This window comes from Pithys albifrons, chromosome 8 (assembly GCF_047495875.1).
Source record: "Pithys albifrons albifrons isolate INPA30051 chromosome 8, PitAlb_v1, whole genome shotgun sequence".
NCBI classification, from domain to species: Eukaryota; Metazoa; Chordata; class Aves; order Passeriformes; family Thamnophilidae; genus Pithys; species Pithys albifrons.
In genome coordinates, this window is record NC_092465.1 from 10,371,044 (window position 1) to 10,391,987 (window position 20,944).

Sequence of the window (20,944 nt, forward strand, 5' to 3'; positions counted from 1 at the left end):
GGCACAGCTCTGCACAGCCCTTTTTCAAACAAATCTTTCCAGCACCTCATGAGACCAGCAGGCTCTTTCAGTAGCTACTGCATTTTCCCCTCTAAACTTACCCTTCTTTCTTTATTCCCAGCATCTGTTCATTCAGTTTAAACAATTTCCTGTTTTTCTAATAGAAGGAAAACTGATTAGACACAGAGCCTATTTGCTGTACTCTGGCAAAAATTGTGGATTGGGTGGTTGTTTTTATTATTTCTACTTGCACTTCTGGAGAGGCCATTAATACTGGGGCTCCCTGATACAGTTTTGGTATGTGCAGGAAGAAAACTGAGGCCAAGGGGGAAAGAGATGTAAGGAAATAAAGGCCATGAATACATGGCTGGAGCCAGCCAGCCCAAGACTCACTTGGCACATGCTTAGAGATGCTGGGCCAAGAACCATCTCCAACCTGGAAGCTGTGGCAGCAAGTTAGGTGAGAGAACCTGCCCACAGGCAGGCAAAATGTACTAACAAAGGCTCAGAGCTTTGCTGATACAGCCTAGTGGCTCCCAGGCACACACTGGCTCTGGTCCTCCAGCCACAGCCTGGCACTGTGCCCATCCTGCCATACCTGTGGTGCAATTGTGCCCTGGATCTCATGCAATCACGCCAAAAGCAGAGTACCCATGTCCCCTGCCAACTTCCAGCCACTGCACCACTCTATCTCCATCCTCAGGACTTCCTGATTCCTTTTCCAAAGCTTACTCTTGCAATTTTTAGAAAGCTCTACAACCTGGTGCTCTCAAATGAAGTTTGAGTGGTGTCACCCAGTGCCCTTCAGGAGAGTACAGAAGCCTGACTGCTGGACCATGCACCCAGCAGACACATCTCTGGCTTCCTGTGAGTCATGCCAGGCAGTGACTGCTCTTACACAGACCAGGCTAACTCTCAGCTTTACCTTTCTGTTTATTCACAGATTTAATTTGCATGTAAGCAACTGCAGCACTTCTCAGCAGGGAGCTGAGGACCAGGACAGCCTTCTGTGGCGGCAGCAGCAGAGCAGGACCCCAGGCATGTGGCAGGGAGGAGAGGTGGCAGCAGGTCTAAGAAGTGCAGGAGGAGTTTGGAGTTCACGATGCAGACAGAGCTGATGGCTGAGGGGATCAGATCTGAGAGGAAAAGCTGAGCTCTCCTCCCTCAGATTTGGATCAAATGCCTCTTTAAGGGAAACCCTGATAGCAGACCCTGGCCCTACAGTGCTGCTCTGTCCTGGGCATGTGCCCCACTCCCAGCCTCCACAGTGGGAGGGCAGGCAGGCAGTGAGGACAGACTACAGCTCAGTTTCAGTGCTTTTTCTCCAAACAAACAAAACCACCAAGCTTAACTTGCTAAAGCAACAATAGATCAAATTCTGTTTTTCTTAATGCAAAGGGGAAAAAAAATTTAAAAAGCCAGTTCAAGTTGCAGGCTTCCAGTTGGGAGTGGGATGATAGGAGCTTTCCTACCTGGACCTTACTTGCACTGTGCATGGCCTGAAGTGGGGCCACAGCCAAAATGAGATCTGCTCTGGCCACACGGAACCGAATCAGTTCTAGTCTATCAGTCTGGAGCACCTCCTAAGCCTAGTTGCATGGATGCTGTATGTGGGACACACATTGCTCAGAACAGAACATCAACTAAAGTGTCCACAGACATCACAGAGACGAACAATATTTCACCATTCATTGCGAGTGAAGCCCAAGCTCTCAGGACAATATCATGCATGTGTTTTTTAACACACTAATTGTATTCTTTCCTCATTGTAATCTGCCATTACACACAAAGTCTCCAGTTCAAAAGGCAGTAGTGTGTACCAGGACTCACTGGTGGCCTCTTTGCAATTACAGACAGGCAGTGGGGATATACTAAAAGAATATGAACTAGTGTGCACTGTGGCACTCATAAACATATCCACAATTTGGGGCATCCTGGGTATACACACAGCATGACTTTCCCTCCCTCTAGGCCATTAGGTACTGAGAATAGTCCCTTTGTTGTTTAAAGTTGTTATTTTTATCCAATATCTCAAGACAATGATTACCACATAGCAGAAGACGCACACATACAAACATTGATTCATGGACATGGAGTCAGGCTTGTGCTGTGCCTGTTCACAGAGATCTGGGAACAAAACTCACCAACGACTGAACAGCCTTTTACCCACACTGACTGCAGGAGCAGCCCAAGCAGCTTTGCACTTACATGATACAAGAGGGAAAATCCAAAACAGTCTTAAACCTGCCGGACTGTTGCCTACCTTTTCCTGAAGGGAAGAAGCAATCCATCTCCACACTGCTGCGGGAATGGGAAATGCAGAGAGCGCTGCTGGGGACCAGACCCTCCTGAGGTGGGCTGCGCTCCGTGGTCCGGACCAAACACCAGCCTGGCCTTTCACTCGGCCTCTCCAGCAGCTCCACTGTCTGCCCCACCTGAATGCTCAGCTCGCTGCTGTGGCCCGCTGTGAAGTCCTGGAGCACCACAGTTAGTTCACACCCTCCAGACAACTGCCCAGGTTCAACAGAAAGGAAAGAAAAAAAGGGAAAAGGAACAGGCGTTAGAGAGAGTAGGATTAAAGCAATCATCTTTGCATCATATTTACACTGGCAAAGACAGGATTTGTATTCCTTAGAAGTCAAGTTAATGATTTCTTTTGTCAAAGTTCAACATGTTGTGGCCCTGGTTTCCTTTACTTCTTATTGACTTTGCTGGACTGAAGTGAGACACCAAAGATACCCATCCACTAACCTTTCAAATGCTAACTGTGAGGGAATTTCTGAGCTGTAAATTTTCTAGCTGTGAGTGTCCATCAGAAACTCTGGGTGTTTTTTTTTGTTGCTTTAGTTTCTGAGGTGACTTTCAAGACTGGCAATAGCCCGGGCTGCCTCAGGGCTGTGCCTCATGGGAGGACAAATTCCAGCTCGCCCCTCTACAGAATGACCTAGACACATTCCCACATGCCATCCGTGCAGTGAGGAAACAGCTTCTCATGTCTTACAAGACAAGAAACATACCCTCATCTTCCCAATCTTGCTCTAGGGACCTCTTGGGAGACTAGGAAATCCTGATGGGGCAGATCAGAAAAGCTCCTCCCATGCTCTCTGATGGAACCAAGAGGTGTAAATATATAAACACAGTGTGACTGATTATATGCTGACTTCCAGGATTTGTACCTAAGAATAAATGTATCATCTTACTTCCGTACTGAGCACTGGCAACCTGCTGCTTTCCTTCAGCCTCACACCCTGTGCTTTGGATGAACAATTCTGGTCTCTGTGTAATCACAGTCTCTATATAACCAGAGGCTGGATACATAAGCACTTGTGCATACAGCAGAGCAGAACAGAAGAAGGGATTGCACAAGCGTGTTTTTAACAAAGCCTGGCTTTTTTTACAATTTGGATCTCAGAGTTGGATTCTTGGGTGTCTTAAAAAGATGTGAGAACAAATTAAGCTTTTCTGGTGCAAGGAATCTTTCTTAATGCTCCTCTGCAATGTGCATTTCTTGCTGTCTGCCTGTTGTTAGGGGGCCTCCTTCTTTGTCCTACATACTGCCTGTTTCCCTGAAGTATGCAGAAATCTTTGAGGTCCTTATTCCAAAGTCAAATTTTATAGAAATTTTGATGGAAATTAGTTCACTGATTCAAAAGTTATTAAGATGAGAATAGTAAGCAAGTTGATTCACAAGAGAATAATACCATAAATGTATTTTTCTTAGGATACAAAGCTAAAACAAAGGATAATGTACAATGTTTTTAAAGGAACAACTTGTAAATCCAACTGAATTGGCATAAATATTGTAAGAAGCAATTGCAAAATCAGTGAAAACTGGGGTCTGCTTATCAGCTTGAAATGGGGAGCCTTTGAGGAGATCATGCTCATCTCTGCAGACTTTATTCTTCAGCTGATGCAATCTCAAAATCCCTTATCTCAGCTCAAACAGCCCTGAATACACACCCCCATGGGAACAGCCTGTCTCCCCACTCAACTGGCACAGGGGTTTGTGTGTCCAGTGCAGATGTGAAAGAAATCACACTCACAGGGGTGATATTCACAATTACAGAAAGGGATCAGTGGACAAGGACTGGTTCTCACCTGTCCTGTGTCTCTGCCGTAGACGAAATGCTAGATTTGGGGAAAAAGAAGGAAATATTTCTCTGAAAGATTATTTGTAAATAAATAGGAAAAAAACAAACAAAACAAACCATGGCAGCTGTTTGAGGCCATTCAGACAAAGTGATGGCATTAATCCTGACAGAAAGAGCTCAGTGGGTTGATGAAAGCACACAAGAGACCATTTTAACACCTATCTAGGCAGTTTATCAGCAAACCCACCTCTTGTCACACTGATATAATCTCCCCATAACTGGAGTACAGACATTCAAAGGTAGGGTAAGAATAAGATATTGCCATAATATTTGCTGAGGCTTCTTTGCTGTGGACTAATTTGGGGAGTACAAAATCTTGATCCAATATGATATCTGATTTGGTATGGCATGGGATATTTAAAATACAAGGAAAACTGATTAATTCTTGCTAAATATGCTGACAAATCTTAACAATGTGATGAATTTCCCCTTAACTCTTCCAGTATACCTTGCTAAGTAAATTTTTGTCCCCCAAATTATATATGATATATTCTCTGAAAATAATCAAATCTCTTCTTTTTTTAGGGGAAAAATGTGAACAAATACTCTGCTATATCAACTTCTCTCCCAGTGTTTTAGAGCATCTCCATGCCCTATCCCAGAGCACCACTAGGTGTCCGTGTTTGCCATCACACAGCAAGCGAATTTTCTATAAAGAATTAACTCTCGCTTGTCTTATCTAAGAACGAGGTGCAGTGTCTGGGCATGAAGGAGCTGGTTCAGACAGGATACCAAGACTCATTGCTTTCAATGATACGGGCAGAGGATGTTCCAGAATATTAACAAATTTTCTACAGATGGTTCGGATTGAATTTTGAAAAGTAAGTAATTTTTATTGCTTAAGCAGGAAAGGTGAAACTGCCCTGAAATACTCCAGGGAAAAAGGCCTGTTCAAGACAGCACTTGAAAAAGTTTGGGTCTCCCAAAGCACTTCCTAGGGAGCAACAGCCTGAGAAGTGCTGCCCTAAGCAGCTCCCTAAGCAGGTCCCTGCCTGTCACACTGCCCTCCTCACTGGAGGCTGAGGGGCAGCCAACCCAACATCAGTCTATCACAGGCCTTCTGAAATAACTAAAGATCTGTGACACAAACAGATGCTTCAGTTTGGGCAACATCTGTAAACAGTATCCCAGAGGATGCAGGAGTGCTCCATGATCCTGAGGTACCATCCAGCCCTGTGTGCCTGTTTGCTCTCACTCATTAAAAATAGCAATTTAATATAATAAGAACTGCAAGTAATTATCCCCTGTAGGAGCTGCTCAGCACCTGGTGCGATCAAGGTCTTCCTCAGCAGGGGGAGATATTCACCCCCCTGGCTTTAGGAGCATACCTTTGATGTGTGAGGGAGGGAGATAACCTCCCTCAGCTTCCTGGAAGCTGTATGAATTGATATCATCTGCTCCTCCAGCACACTCTGGGTGGAAATGAGAACGAGGGGCTTCCACATGCTCCAAATCACCAGCTGGAGCCAGTGCTAAAATAATAAATTTTCTGAGAAAGACCCCCTCTTTGGCAAGTGGAGTTAAGCAGTCTCTCTTTTACAGGTACGTGCAGGTAGGAGGGACAAGCAGTTAGGTCAGGTAGCGGCCCACAGATCACTTTAAGGTGCCACCTGCAAAGAACAGAAAAGGAGCTCCTTCCTTTCGCCTGAGGGCTTCCAAGTGTTCCTCAGGCCTGTTCTGTGTCTTACAGACCACCACACCAGAAAAAACAATGACTTACCAAATTAGCCCACAGCAAAGTAATCTCTCTAGAAAACTTACAATATACTAATACACATACAATTTGTAAGCCACTGGGGAATAATGCAAATACATCTGATTCCCGATGACAGAAATCCTTTCACCTATGAAGTGATCGCTCAGGCTGTTACTTAATTTGTTTTTAGAGAGCATTTTTCCAGTCTCAGAGAAGTACATCATGCTTCTCTCTATGCTGGAGTGTGCAAATAGGAATACAGATGGGCTGCTGGTTTTGGAAAGAGAAAGAAAATAGAGAATGCCCTTAAGGTTGAACTTCACAGGTAAATGGCTTCATATTTTAACATGTAACATTCACTTTTATTATTCCTGTTATTCAAACCACCATTAAAGCCACTGACTGGATATATTTAAAACCCAGAGAGCACCCTAATCTGTATATGGCACAACAAGATTGGTGAGACATTAAAATAAAAATAACAATGCAACACGCCTTTGCAGAGCACAAGGCATAACTGAAAGACCTGACACAGGGACAGATCTAATGAATTACACAGCTAGCAACAGCCTTAAAGTCAGTAAGAAAAAGAAATGGTAGAAGCAAATAGCAAAATGTAATGAGGAAGCAAGAGGGCCCCAGGCAGTCTGGAGTGAATGTGCTGTACGCCCTGAGCGAAGCCAGCAGGAGCCCCAGCCTGTCTCCGCAGTGCCTGCCACCAGCAAACCACCTCCCACCCTCTGCCTTCATGTGTTTCTGGGCTAGAAAACATCATTGTGCAGTCAGCAGGTGTTTTCATTACGATGTTCTACCACAGATCAAATCTGAGCTAGAATGGAGCCCTTCCCTATGAAACCATTGCAGGGACCCAACCATGCAGCCATTGAAAACTCCCTTCTCTGCTGCAGGACACTGCTCACAAACCTCAGAGCACTGACACTGGTGAATGAGCTCTGTCACTCACATGAGTCTTTCTGCTTCTGGGAACACCCAACTGAGTGCCCATCAGCTGCAGGAGGGTGAAGTGCAGGCAACCAAAATGATCCCAGGCACGGTCACATCCTGCTGCAGGGGCATGCAGGGTGCTCCAAGAGCAGGAGCCAGCTCAGCTCCAGAGAGCAGCAGGTACTGGTTACTGCAGGATTACTGGGAGATGGTCTTTCCTGAATCACAGTGTATGTGCATGGCCACTGCTGCACCTGTTTAGTTTTCAGCCACAAAGCCGCAGCCAGAGGAAGCAAGGCGGAACACCGGAGGCATATTTTTCATCATACTGCAGTTAAAAAACACCCATCAGGTCACATGCTGTCCTTCCTTCCCCCTAAAATGTATTTTAAGTAGTACTAAATCCACTCCAGTTGAAAGTAAAGTGGGATGGTTTGCTGTCTAACAGGGTGAGCAGGTATTTGTGAGGTGGGTGTCTGAAGTGTGTGTAGGTATTTTGAAATATGTCAACATTGTTGTAGAAATCCACACTAGCTGGTTATTTACATCCATTCAATAGCACACAGAGCTCTGCTAGTTTAAACAAAGCATCCTGTGTGGTGCAGCACTGTGGCCTAATATAAATTGCTCGTTTTCTTCTGCGTTTAGGCTTTCTGCCCATCTGGTTTTGGATGAAAGCCAGTTTTGGATAGAAGCATTTAGTCACCATAAACAGCCTATTTCAAGAGGGTGAGAGAGGCAGTAGGAGCAAGAATGGGATTTGCATTTTTATCAAGAGGTTTTCAAAAAGTGAATAAAACCACTTAGATGTTGGTTCTGTCTGTGCTGAAGCAAATCCAGGAGCTGTCACTCTAGCTGGGGGACAGGCACAAGAAATCTTATCCCCTATGGAGTTCCTTGTGAAAATTTCTGTAATGTTGAAGAGATTTTCTTTCTGCTGGGAGGTTAGAGAGTGAGAGATAAAACTAAAAAAAAAGCCTTTGAGGAATTTCAGCGCTAGAGAATTCCTTTATTTTTCTTACTCTGTAACAAGCTCTGTTTGGAGTGTGAACTCTGAGTCACCCATATTCCTCCCTCTAAAGCCTCTGAAGCTCTAAAGGATGCTGAGCTGTGAGCTCTGGCAATTCTGGTGAATGCTTTCCTGCATCTGTATGAAGGTGTTTCTGTGGGGACAGACTATTTCAGGAGCTGTGAGATGACCAGAAATGACCTACAGTGATCAGTAGAATTGCTCTGGACTGAGTTCAGAACTGGAAATTCACTGGAGAATACCTGGCTTATCTCTGAGTCTTTCTTAGTCCTCAGGCTGCTCTACCCATCTTTCCATTAAGATGGAGTTGATGCTTCCCAGTCTTTCTGTTTTGCCTGACCAAACAGGGAGAATCAGTGCTTGAGCTTTGTGGGAAAGTCTCTTTTTATTTAGTCAATTAGTCAAACATGGCTACGATAATGGTGACATCCTGTAGTCCAAATGTACCATCTTTGCTCTTCTCAGCAAGGAGATAAGAGAGGCATCTGGATGTGCAGCATTATAAATACAGACACTGCAAGTTATTCCACAGCAGGAAGAAGAGACAGAGATGGCATGTGGGACATATAAACAAGCTAACAGAAAGGAAATCTTGTGCTATGGTCTCAAACAGCACATACCTTTCCTGTCCATCATCTCTTGCTGGAGTCCTTACTAGACAACCATATCCTGGCTTTGCTGGATTTTGGACTCTGGCTTTTGCTGACATCTGCAGAACAGCTTGAATGAAGCTGTCTAAATTATTTCTGGAACCTTTTTTCCCGAAAGTAAGACTAAAGTTTATCCAAATGAAACAGGACTTCTAACTGTAAAAAATGCTTTTGAAGATAAAGACAACCAGATTCACTTTGTTTCACTCAACAAACTGAACCAGAGCATGTCTGTGTCTGATCCCATAAGAACAACATTTTCCTCATGGCACTTGGCTCAAAGAGCTGGTACCCAAATTCCATTCCTTTCCCTTCCCTGGAGAAGCACAAAACGGAACAGATATAATCTGTGAACCTCAGACACATTGCCAGGACAACTGGCTCTAAAACCCTGCCAGTGCTGCAGAGGGTGAGAAAGGTGAGCAAGGCAGATGGCTGAAAACCTCCAAGGTATACATTACCTGCTGTCTTTCACAACCACAAGATGTTCTAAACCCACCCAGGGTTAATAAAAATGCAAGAATAGACTGAAATCAGGAAGCATGGACTAGTTGCTTTCTTTTGTTTGTGCACTGCAATCTGAGCAATCTTGACCTGGGGGATCAAGGATTCCAGACACAGGTGATTCATCAGACACCAATTCCCAAGATGCTCTTAGCAAGTACACAAAATGTGATCATGTATTCTGGCCAGGAACTTTGTGAAACACCTTCAGGTATAAATAGCAGATGGGAAATGTGCACAATAAAAAGTCTCTCTTCCACAGCTGATGAGTTTAAAATAGAAACCCAGTTGCCTACATCACATACCTGCTGCTGGTGGAAAAGAAGAATTTGAGGCCAACAGAAGCTTTAGAAAAACAAGGAACAAGAAGAGGAGCCCTTGCAAAGGGTGGGGAACATGCACATCTGTCGTTATCTAACTGGAGTATTCTGCCCTGACCAAAGTTTTGAGAAGGGAGGAATCAAAAAATCTTCCAGAACAGTTGTTCCCTGCTCAGCTGACCTCCACCCTTTATCAGCAGAAAACCTACAGCTTGCCTGATACCAACATCAGAGAATAATTAGGAGTTACAGGGCCCTGATTAGCCACCCCAGCTTTTAAATTACAGCAAAATGAATATAGTTACCTAAGAACTGGGAACAATGGCTCACAGTAACCAGAGGAGAAACCTCTGAATGATGCCCTCTTGGGAAGGAAGCAAAAGATTCTCAGAGGAAAAGCAAAATCAGATCACCTAGGGATGCTTTAGAACAATGTGAATCTCAGTTTGTGCACTGGATCAATTTTACTCAATAAACATATCCCTAAATTATATTTCCCTTATAATTTGGATAATTATTTTATGCAGGTACATTCCTCTCTGTACAGTTACACTTTTAATGGAGTTATGAAAAGTGACATAATTTCAAACAATACCTGCAACTGAACTTCCCTCCCCTTGTCAAATAAAAAGCAGACTTTTCCAAAACAAGAAGTTGTAGATTGCTTCAAAGCTATGTTTTCCTGGTCCTGCTGTAAGAAGTGAGTGCTTGAAGGCAGAAAAGGGATAATCTTATATTCTCGTCTTTACCTCTGCTAGCATGGAGTAATCAGGATTAAGTAGCCAGGTACCACTGTGGTTTAGACACAAATTAAACTGATTACATTAGATAGACACCCTCTCCAGTGGACAAGCATGTCTAGCTTCCAGCAGATCCTCTGCTGATCTTCACTGACCTGCCTCAGGTGCTCTGGACACACACACTTCTGCAATGATTGCTGGATATCTGAAGGCAGTGTGGATGGGAAGCCCAACACAGAGATATACAAAGCCTGCACTGATGCTCGGTAGCATTATAGGGAACCACGGCACTCCTCCTTCAGGGATATCAGCTCCTCAAAATGGCTGAGGATCTGAACAAAGAAACCATGATGAAGTACTTAAAGTATCCCCCGATGTTTTTTCTGCACAAATTGATGAATTCACAGAACAGATGTTTTACATAAAACTGGCTTTGTTTTTAATTGGAGGAGATTATTTAAACTATGTCTAGGCCATATGGTCCTGTAAGTCTGACTCCCCTCTGCCATTGCTGGAGAGGCTAGCTTGGCATCCCTCTCCATTTTCAAGTCATTTCCTTTCCACAGATTTAATAGCTGCTATTTCTCTTTTTTATTGTTGGTCCCTAGGTCCCAGTACTATAAATCAGGGCCTTAGGCCCAAAATTAATTCAAAGGTGGATTTGGACAAGTTGCTTTAGATGATTTTCAGTTGTAGGTTGGTCTAATAGAATATAAAGGTAAATTCAGATTTGAGATACAGAAAAGACGTTGGGAAGAATGATGACAGTGAGTGGTGTTCATCTCCAAGCTGCCAAAGGAAGACCTGGTCCTGGCTGGCACATTTTCCTGCCCCTGTTTCCCCTTGCAAGTGTCACACTGCAGAGCTGCCAGGCAGGCTTCAGGATGAAAGAACATGTAATGGCTGAGGGCATTGCCCTGCCCTGGCATTGCACTGGGTACGTGGCTGGGCTCAGTGCAGCCTGGCCATCTAGGACCTATTTCTGTTGCACCCAGTGCAGCCCATGAGTTTTCACCATTTGAGACTAGTAATGCTCCTGGTAAATTTAAATCACTTTAAGAGGCTGGGGGTGCAATGTAAGTGCTAGATGCTGTTTGGGTGAGGTGGTTGCAGTTAGTCTGAAAGCAGCTGGAGACAGCCAAACAACCCCGCAGACCCTCTCCCCCTCTCCCAACTTGTTTTCTCTGATATTTGTAGTTTACTGGGTGTTATATTAAAGTATCATCCTAATAACATGCTTCAGCTCAGTGTTCCCATTAATCACCACAAAAAACCACGCCACTGCTGCTGCATGGATGAACTCTGCTTGAAGCAAAGCCAACTTTGAGCACAAGAGTTTGCCCTCAGAGAGTGCTTGGCACTGAGAAAAAAGAAACTTGGGAGAGATGATTCCTTGAGTTTGAGTCCTCTCTATTGCCTGCCTTGTCCACTGCACCCACTGAGCCTTTCCAGCGTTGCTGCAGATGGCTGCAGCTTGTGGCCCAACGGTTAAATCCTTGGGCTTTCATTCCCTTCTCCATAATACTGCTATTTACTTGAGGTGACCTCATTTGCCAAGTGATGTAACAGGGTGCACGATCGAGCCTGGCACGTCTAAGCAGATGTTTTCAGTGGACACAGAAACAGCATTATAAAAGAAAATATTGCCTAAAACCTGAGCAGCACAAGAGATTACAATGGCCTTTATGCAGATCAGCTTACCTAAAATAGCGTTGAAAGGCCTCTGGCTTCAGTCATATGCTTCCCTTCTAAAATGAAAGACTGTTGCTTGTACTACTGTAATGTGACTCCCAAAGGCACCAGCAGCTGCAGGTTTTGAATTTTATCATTCTTGGCCACTCTGTTTGATAGAGTTGACTAAAGCATGCCCAAAGGATACTCCTCCCATAAAATTTTCTTTAACTACAATAATAAAAAATGATTGCACACTTCTTTTTGGTGTGTTTTGGTTTACTTTTTAACAAGGCAATAAATTCTATTTCAAGCAAGAATACAAAAGCAAAGAGTTTGATAGTTGATCTGACTTGCTTTGTTTCAGCTGAAAGGAAATGCTTATTGACTTTCCCATTTACATTTGCTGTCACGTCACATTATCAAGGAGGGCTAAATATGGATCAATGAAGTCCAGCACAAACAAGTAAAAGACTGAGGAGCCTGAAAGAACTTGCTATGTTCATTTGTCAAAGGATGAGCAGAATAATAAGGTCTATTGATAAGCACATTTCCAGCTCCTGCTTAATTTCTTTCCCTGAAGACACTTGCAATAAAATGCTCTGGCCTGTGCAATCGCTGTTACGTGTAAATTGTTCCCAGACGAATACGTTCACTTCTGTTCTTGCAAGACTCTGTTCAATCAATATGGAGGCCTCAGCTTCACAGACAGATGTCTATCTTTATCCACAACAGTCACACATGCGTTCTTTTGTTCCCTAAAATCACATTTCTCTTTCGCACTCCACATATGCAGAGGAAGGTGATGTGACCTGAGCTTAAAACATCCTCAGGGTATTTGAGGTATAGTGTCCAGGATCAACAAAAGATTCTGGTAGACAAGTGAAGTAACATTTTCAGCCTGAGATCCAAGTACACTTCATGTTTTGACATTACCATATCCAGTGTGTCTATAAAGCCATTTGGAGGATATATTCAGGGCAGCTCAGTTAGAGAGTTACTGCTGGGGATTTCAGACTCACAGGTGAGGGCCAGAGTCTGAAGTCAGTGAAGTTCAGTGTGAACTGAACACTTACTTCCCCTGGGTTTCTTTTGAAAACTGTCAGCTAAATCTCCATCTTATACTTAATTGGCAGGGGCGGTCCCATGGTGTAAAGGAGAGCGCTCTGGACTCTGAATCCCAAGGACCTGAGTTTGAGTCTCAGTGGGACCATCCTCTGGCAGTAAATGGCTCCCTGCTATCTGATCCCGTCAGATCTCGGATGCTCAGCAGGGTCAGCCCCGGTCAGTACCGGGTGCTGTGACAGTCCTGAGGACTTCACTGTCACTGTCCAAGCTCACTCGGCCGTGGCAAATGGATCTCAGGACTGAAACGGTGGGGCCAGTTCTGCACACGCTGTGCCTCACCTAAAACATCCACTGTGCAGGCTGGAAGGGCATGTGGGGAGAGCCCTGACCAAATCTGCGTTCGCAAAGTCTGCCCAAACACATACACTTAACTGGCACACCTAAAGATGTGTGCTCAGGGGAACCATCTTTGATTTTTTGCTAGAAACTGGGAAATAAAGATAAACCGTGTAGGAAATTTTATACAGTGAATCCATAGAGTTTGACAGTGGATCAGAGTTGCTTTGGTTCAGCTAGAATAGCAAGGGATTTTGTGGCATCCTCGGGGCAGGCAAGATGGACAACAGGAGCCCAGGCATGGAAGGACAGAGGCACTGGAAAAAGGCTTTGGTAGAACTGTTGGTGAATACCAACAGCAGTGACTACCCAGGTTGATGCACAGCCCTCAGTGCTGATCAGCACTTGTAATCAAACCAAACAATTCCTACACGAAACTTTGAGATCAGGTTCTCAAACTGCATATTGAAGAATCCTAAAATGAAGGAAAAAATTATTACCCTTTGCTGCGCTTGCTTCAGCTCCACTTCCTATTACTCTCGCATCCACAGCCTGCCTGCCGTACCTGTGCTTGTAGCTATTAACCTTGTATTATCCCCCCTACTCAACCTGAACATCCAACAGGACACTTTGTTGGCTGAATATTTCCTTTTTCAGTAACAGAATTATGTTTCCCTAACAAATTCTGTTTTACAAATTCACTATTACCTCATGTATGCTGTAATATTTTTGCATAAGCATCTGCTTCCCTTCATAAAACAAGAATGATAAATAACAAGTAAGCAATTTCCTCTATCCCAGGCAATGCAGTAGCAGAGCTGTGTGTTAAACCTCGTTAATCCTCACCTAATCTAAAGAAGAAACTGCTGCAATGCTCTGGTTGGCAGAATGAGTCCTAAGTGGAGAGAAAACACACTTGAAGTGAAAGAGAATGCATAAGCCTTTACTGCATGAAATGGGAATTTACTGTTGCATTACCACACCTAACACTGGTTGTAAGGCAGTGGCTCTTTCAATGATACATTTCTGCAAGAAAATGATGAAAATGCAATTCAAATCATCTTTCCTTCTCAGGGTTCACATGCAAGGCCTTAGCAAGTACTAACACTATTAAGAGCATGTACCTAACTGATAACACCCCGTACTGTTTCCTTCTCTTCTTTCTGGGTCCCCTTTCTGTCCCTTCAGCAAAAAAGGGACTCTTTATCACACTGCTCCATATTGTACCGCAACTGATGTCTTGATTGATCAAAGGTGCAGATAAATGAATTTGCCTCTCTCCTGTATCAAAGGGATTTTTGTCAGTAATATGCACCATTGAGACATGAGAAAAAAGGCAAAGAGAGCCTGAAAAGTGAGTCTGAAAAATCCCTGTAGAAACCAGAGAAACACAGGGGAAACAGTATTCAGAGGCAGATTCAGTTCTGGTGGACAGACAGAGGTTTTTGGTCACTGCTGTACCACTATCCAGCTGCAGCAGCAAGCTCTCTCCTTTTTTTTTTCTTTTCTGTTTCAGAATTTGAAGACAAAGTTTAGCATAGAAAGTCCAAAAGAAATGTAAAGGGGTAAATAGACATTTCAGTACACTTACAAATGTCCCTCTCATGATCCCCTCTAAATTTACAGAGTTTGATGCAAGAGGCACAAACTATAGGTCTAATTCAGAAAAGAACCCACATTTATGCACCAATTTAGTAAAAGTCAACAGAGTTAAAAAGCAAAGTGTGCTGTTTTGTGAGTCAGGACTGATGTAAGTGCTCATAATCAGGGCGAAACAAGCAGCAGTCCATAAAAATGAAGAGGGATTTAAGTATGTGGTGAGACCATTTGATTATATGACTCTGCAGTATCTTACAGGGTGTGATGCTCTGCTGTGTCTGGCGAGAGGGATGTGGGTCACTGAGAAATAAAAAACTTTGCTCCATTCCCCAGACTCCACGTCTCCATTTATTTTCTCTGTGTTATACTGAGCACTTGGCAACATCATTATGGAGACCACAGTGACATCTCATGAATATTAATGAAAGCAAGGGGAGCACCTCCAAAACTGGACCACAGATTTTTCCATGTCTCAGTTTCCCTATCAGTGATAGACAAAACTTATGAAGAGTCTTATTTTGAGAATGTCTATAATGCATTTTTTTAGCCTTCCAGCCATAAAGTCCTCAATAAAACTGAATAACACAATAGAGACTTAAGATCATGTGAAATATCTTTGTCAGGCTGAAAGCACCAGTCACATATAAAAAAAAATAAGTAGATGAGTGTACAACATTTTCCGAACTGAAGCCAAGGAGAATTACAGTTCTTCAGAGATATTTCCAGCATATTTACACATACTACAATGGCAATGGTACTGATGTAGCTAAACCGCATTTCTTTCATATAAAGGACAATTTCATCTTCTAAAGAAAACAATATTTATTTCCCAGTTTCGTTTTTTCTATTTCCTTCAAACTTGGCAGCCATTTGACATCATCTGTCTCTATTAGGATGTCATTGGTTATCAGCATTGGGTATTTGGGCAATTATAATCCCAGATGGTTCTCTTGCAAAAATTTCTACCCCTCACTGGCACCACTACATACAGTTGGACTCTACTTGTGCAGCAAATGTCATTGACTTTGGCTGACTCCATTTTCCTTTTCTGATCACTGTCTGCCATTTTATTCCTTTCTTCTTTCTCAGCCTTAATTCTACTTTGCAACCCAATATAATCTGAATTATCATCCATAAAGTAGGGTCTACTACTCCTCTTACAAATTATATGATAGGAAATATTCTGTATTATGCATATGATTTAGCAAAAAGAAGGACATACTTTAATTTATTAGAATTACCTGTGTTACCAGAGAGAAAAAATGCAACTAATGTAAATACATGTTTTAGCCATGGTAACAGAACCTGCATCGACTATTGACACAGTGCAATACTCTAACTGATTCAAAGCCTTTTGCAAACACATCTTCTATGATTTTGCTGGTAAACATGAACATCCCAGAAAAAAAATAGCTGCTTTTGCTGCTTACACACTTTTCTTGTGAAAAGAAGGAAGCTTATTTTAAAAAGAATTGTTATAACATTTTAAAATTACTACAAATGGGAGGGTAGTCACAAAAGCAACACTGAGTGAAGTGAAAAAATGATCTAATCTCACTTTACAAGAAGAAAAAGTAGCCGCTCAACAACACTAAACACGAAAGCACAGCACCTGCCTGGAAAATAGGCAGGAAAACTGTCATTCCACAAATGGGCTACATTGTGCAGCTATACATCTACAGCTATAGATCTGGCAGAGCAAATACAAGTTCAGTTTTCTCTTTCTATAGAAGTGTTTCTCAAAAACTCCTTTGGCAAACACCAGCAAAGTCTTTGCTCTCAGGCAAAGCAAACACTCTGAAGGAATTTGGTGCTGGTTTTTGAGGTACAAGTCTGCTCCTCCCACCCTCCAAAAGGATACCCAAAAGAGGGGTATTTCCTTGAGTAAATGCCTCTTAGCTGGATTCTCCTTGGGTGAAAGCTCCAGCACCACCTGCTCATTCTATGAATCTGCTACAGCTCAGGAGAACTGCCCTGGGACTTGAATAACACTTTCTAAACCTTCACCAAAGCTGTTCAGGATCAGGGATGGGAAATGTAAAAGCCAACATACCTTCCCCTCTGGCAGTTCAACAGGTGTGTGCTACATTAACCAACCCTGTCTCTGTGCCACTGCCACCTTGACGTCATTGTTACTGGGTTGACAAAAGGTTTCCATGACAAATGAGAAAGCTGATCTGTTATCTCCCCTTTGGAGGAAACTAAAATGCCCTCTCTCCCATATTCTGCTAGACCCACCCATCTTGTTTTTGGCACGTAGCACAGAGGGTGCATTTTTGTGATTGATTTAGATTTCCCTCTGCTCTGGAATAGAGAAGCAAAGTTGTTTGTTGTTTTTTCCCTAACTTAAACTAGAGGGTGTCACCCTCATCCCACTGTGATCCCACCCACCTCACCCACAGCACAATCTTCTTTGCAGGCACGTTGACTGCCATGCTCAGAAAGAGAACAGATAACACGGAAAGAGACAAACTTTGAGGCAATGAACAAAAACACCATTAAGACATTTGATTCTCTTCTTGGCTATAATTTATTAGCTCTACTAACAGGCATGGCCCATAATAGTTAGCAGATGTTTGAAATATCGCATTCTGAACTTTGCCTAAGATTAAAAGGATCTTGTAGAATTTAAATAGCAGCTGCAGAATGAAATAAGGTTGCCTTTCCTAATGTGACAGAGATGTTCATCCTAGCCTTAAACAAGGAGGACTGTTTTATGTTCTGTAAATACTGAGGAAGCTGAATTTCTGTGCACAGGCACCCACACATTATAAATTTTATATATCTCTAATTTGCAGCAATTGACATGAAATAACACCAATGGGAAAGGCTGGCCAGCTGCCTGAATGCTTTGTAGGATTTTGCTACAATTAACCAAAGGCCTACAGCTCACCACAAGCAGGAGAAGGACGGACTATTTCAGCCATGAACATCAGGTTAGCAAATTTGAAGGTACAAATTTATTATCAGCCTTGCTATTCTCACTGCATAGAGGGAGAACCCAGAAATCCTCAAAAAGGATCATGTCCTGGATATGGAAACAAAACCAAAGAATTTTTCAGGAGCAGTAAAATTTATTTCACTACAACTGTGCCAACACACCAGCCTCACTGCCACACTGGCCCTGCCAGGGATTCTACCCTGTGCAGCAATGCAAAGTTGCCCTTTTTTTAAGCCCTGGGGCTGATGCTAAATTCAACTTCGTGGGCTTAGTCCCTGTGAATCCTCTAAGGCTACTGATTCCCCTACCTCTTGTTCATACCATGATTAAACTTCAGCCAAAGGCTAAGTAATTAACCGAAACAGATGGCTAAGCTTCTGAATTGAGGAAGTTAACATACAAACAGCTAATTTGAAAACAGGTTTAGATCTCAAAATGAATTATTGTTCCCTTTCAGACTGCATGTATTTCTTCTTTGCTTGACAGTGTGGGCGCTTTCAGATTTTTTTCATTAATTCACACCCTTACAGGTTTCTTGATGTTCACAGAGATCTTTATGTGGCACACATGAGATTTGAAACAGATTTTGAAAGACCTGCTGTAGTGAACAAAGATGTTCCTAGCCTTTATGCACCTGGTTTGAGTTAATATTTTTATCCCCTTAGAATACACGAGATTTTTTCCTAAGCTAGGCTTTTCCTAGTACACATGTTTTAGTCACATAAGGTTGTAATATACTGCTCTCAAACAGATGTGATTTTGGAGGCTAGCCCAAGGAGTACTGCTCACCTTCAGAGAGAGGAAAAGACTAAACCAAAGGTGTGCTATTGTCTTTGGGGAAGACAAAATACCTTCTTTGACTCCTGGTAAGATTACTTTAAATCCAGCTGCATGACAGCTGCTTACAACTAATGTGGCAGGTAATAGTAAAGATGTTATTACTGAATACCAAAACAGGCAACACTTTTGCACATCTAATCAATGTGCTTAATTCATTGTCCCAGGGAGGTTCACAACTCCTAAGACCTTCAAACCAGCACAGGACTTAAAAACATACACATAACCTCAAGCCAGTGCTAACTCTATTCCCACTGAGCAGAGTACAGCATATGCTTAACATTTAGGGGCATGTGCTTAATGGGCTCATGAAACACATCCTGGTTTACGATTCAGCACAAGCAATTTGCAGCAATGTTTTCATCTTCCTTACAACCAGGAACGTGTTCACGGAATCACAATAGGCTTGTGGCAGGAAATGGGGCCATTGGGCTGAAGGAGCACAGCACCAGCACCAGCACCAGCCCAGGACAAGCCAACCCACACCAGACCCTGTGGCAAACCCTGGCCATTATGATCCATTTACAACCAGAGAACAGGCGAAGGAAAACCACCACAGCTAATTACACACTGCTGTTATTTAGCATAAAGAAACTATATGATGGAATAATACCCACAGGTGTTTTACTACAGATTTACTGTAACTCCACCACTCCCAGCAGGTGTCAACACTCCTGACTTGGAGAACACACCACCTGCGTGTATGTTTTATTTAATTACCATAATTTTCAGAAATTTGTTCTGCGGTGCTCTAAGCAGAGTCATTAATCTTGAGTAATCTCTTTGAACAAGTTGAACTTTTCTGAGCCCCTCTATAAAGCAGTGGCTGTATTGTCTGAACACAGGATTTTATGCAAGGCAGTTGCCATGGCAATGCACTAGGGAGGGCAGAACCCAAACAATAACAGAGCATCAAAGAATTTTAAGTGCAGGGATAATTCAGAACTAGATTCCATATTAGAGCTATAGGCTGTCCAAACTGCAGATTTTAAAGCTTAGGAAGGCTGGATATTATTATAAGCTCTCTAGGGAATGGCTGCATTCCAGTAATGCATTATCACTGATCTGTTCCCATTATAATCCATCCATTTCACAGAAAACGGCAGGTTTTGTAGGGGAGTGGAAAAGCAATCTGAAAAGGAACAATTGCACATCTCAGCTTTTGGTAGAGAAAAGAGGGAGGAGGAGAAAGAAGATTATAATCCAAACTAAATTTCAATAGAAAGCCTGGCTGTTGTAAAAATAATAATGGGCTTGGCTGGTTGCTTGTTGTGAAATAATGAACCTTGTGCACCTTTATAATATTATTGCAGGCATTCTATAGAGCACCCTAATAAAAATAGATGGATAACTAAATGAGAAAAGGCTGCTGCATTGTTTTATAAGGCAATAATCCAGTTCCTGAACACATAAATCGTAAACTCCAAATGAAAGAGTTTATACCAAAAAACACAACACAACTCCATTGTTATTGTTACGCTGTTGCTCTTGTATATGCTGTTACAGATGTATTTTCAAAATAATTAAAATCTGAAGGACTTAACAACGGAGCCGACTATAATTATGTCTCAAGAATGATGAGTGCCCCAAGCTGTTATGAACCTTCATATAAGAAAGGTGCCATTTTCACATTCACATGGATTGGTTTGCCACTTAAAGATGGGAACGTATGGACATGGAAGGTAAAATAAGCTAGCAGAAGCCTGGGACATCTTGGTTCTAACTCCAACTCTATTTTTGTCCAATGCTTAACTCGGATGACTCCAGTCTTCTGTATCTCTTCTAAGGGTGGTGGCAGTCACCTTGGCATGACACCAAGTACAAGCTTGCATTTGAACTAGCGATGATTTTTTAGAAGAAACATGTTGTCTGGACCAGCACATTTCTAGCAAGATAAAAGTCATCTCAATATTGGTAAAGCCACCAGTCTCCTCAATACCACTATGAACCCCTGTGCCTAAAAGAGTGGCTGACATTTTTCCCCCCATGACAATGAGAGCCATATGTATTAGGGCTGGTCCTGTTTACCTACAACTGATCTATTTGGACCAGCAGCCTGTTCTTTTTGCTTCTGCCTGCTCACCCATCTGCAGACATTAGTGACATACTTGTCATTTTTTTGGCTTCTCATGCATAACGAGTAGTCCCCACGGAGCAGATGCAGTGCAGGCCAGCTTCCCATGGATCAGGACTGTGTGGTCACTCTCCAGATGCAGTGGAAGCTTTTCCTGAGGGTCAAGCATTTATGAAGTCTCTCAGCCATGTGGAGTCTTTAGTACTGTGTGTCCACAAATAAATGTGTTCATACTACTGCATTTCTCCTAATCAGAGTGACTTCTGGGTTGCTGTACCTATCCTTATACTGATCTCCACAGAAGTAATTTTTGAGATCAGAAGCTTCTGCAATTTGCTTGGAATTTGTCCAGTGAGTACCAAAGCTGTTTGAGGGCAGAGCA

At 42.8% G+C, this 20,944-nt stretch overlaps 1 protein-coding gene across 4 annotated transcripts in view; it reads right to left on the bottom strand.

The window, feature by feature from the left end:
- KALRN (kalirin RhoGEF kinase) overlaps nt 1-20,944 on the bottom strand; it is a 500,698-nt gene that overhangs the window by 94,465 nt on the left and 385,289 nt on the right. For all 4 annotated transcript variants that reach the window (XM_071561941.1, XM_071561942.1, XM_071561944.1 and 1 more), the window contains 2 exons: nt 4,099-4,128; nt 2,264-2,510 (listed from right to left, as the gene is read on the bottom strand). In XM_071561941.1, the coding sequence (XP_071418042.1) occupies nt 2,264-2,510; nt 4,099-4,128 (277 nt within the window). The remainder of the gene's footprint in view (nt 1-2,263; nt 2,511-4,098; nt 4,129-20,944) is intronic.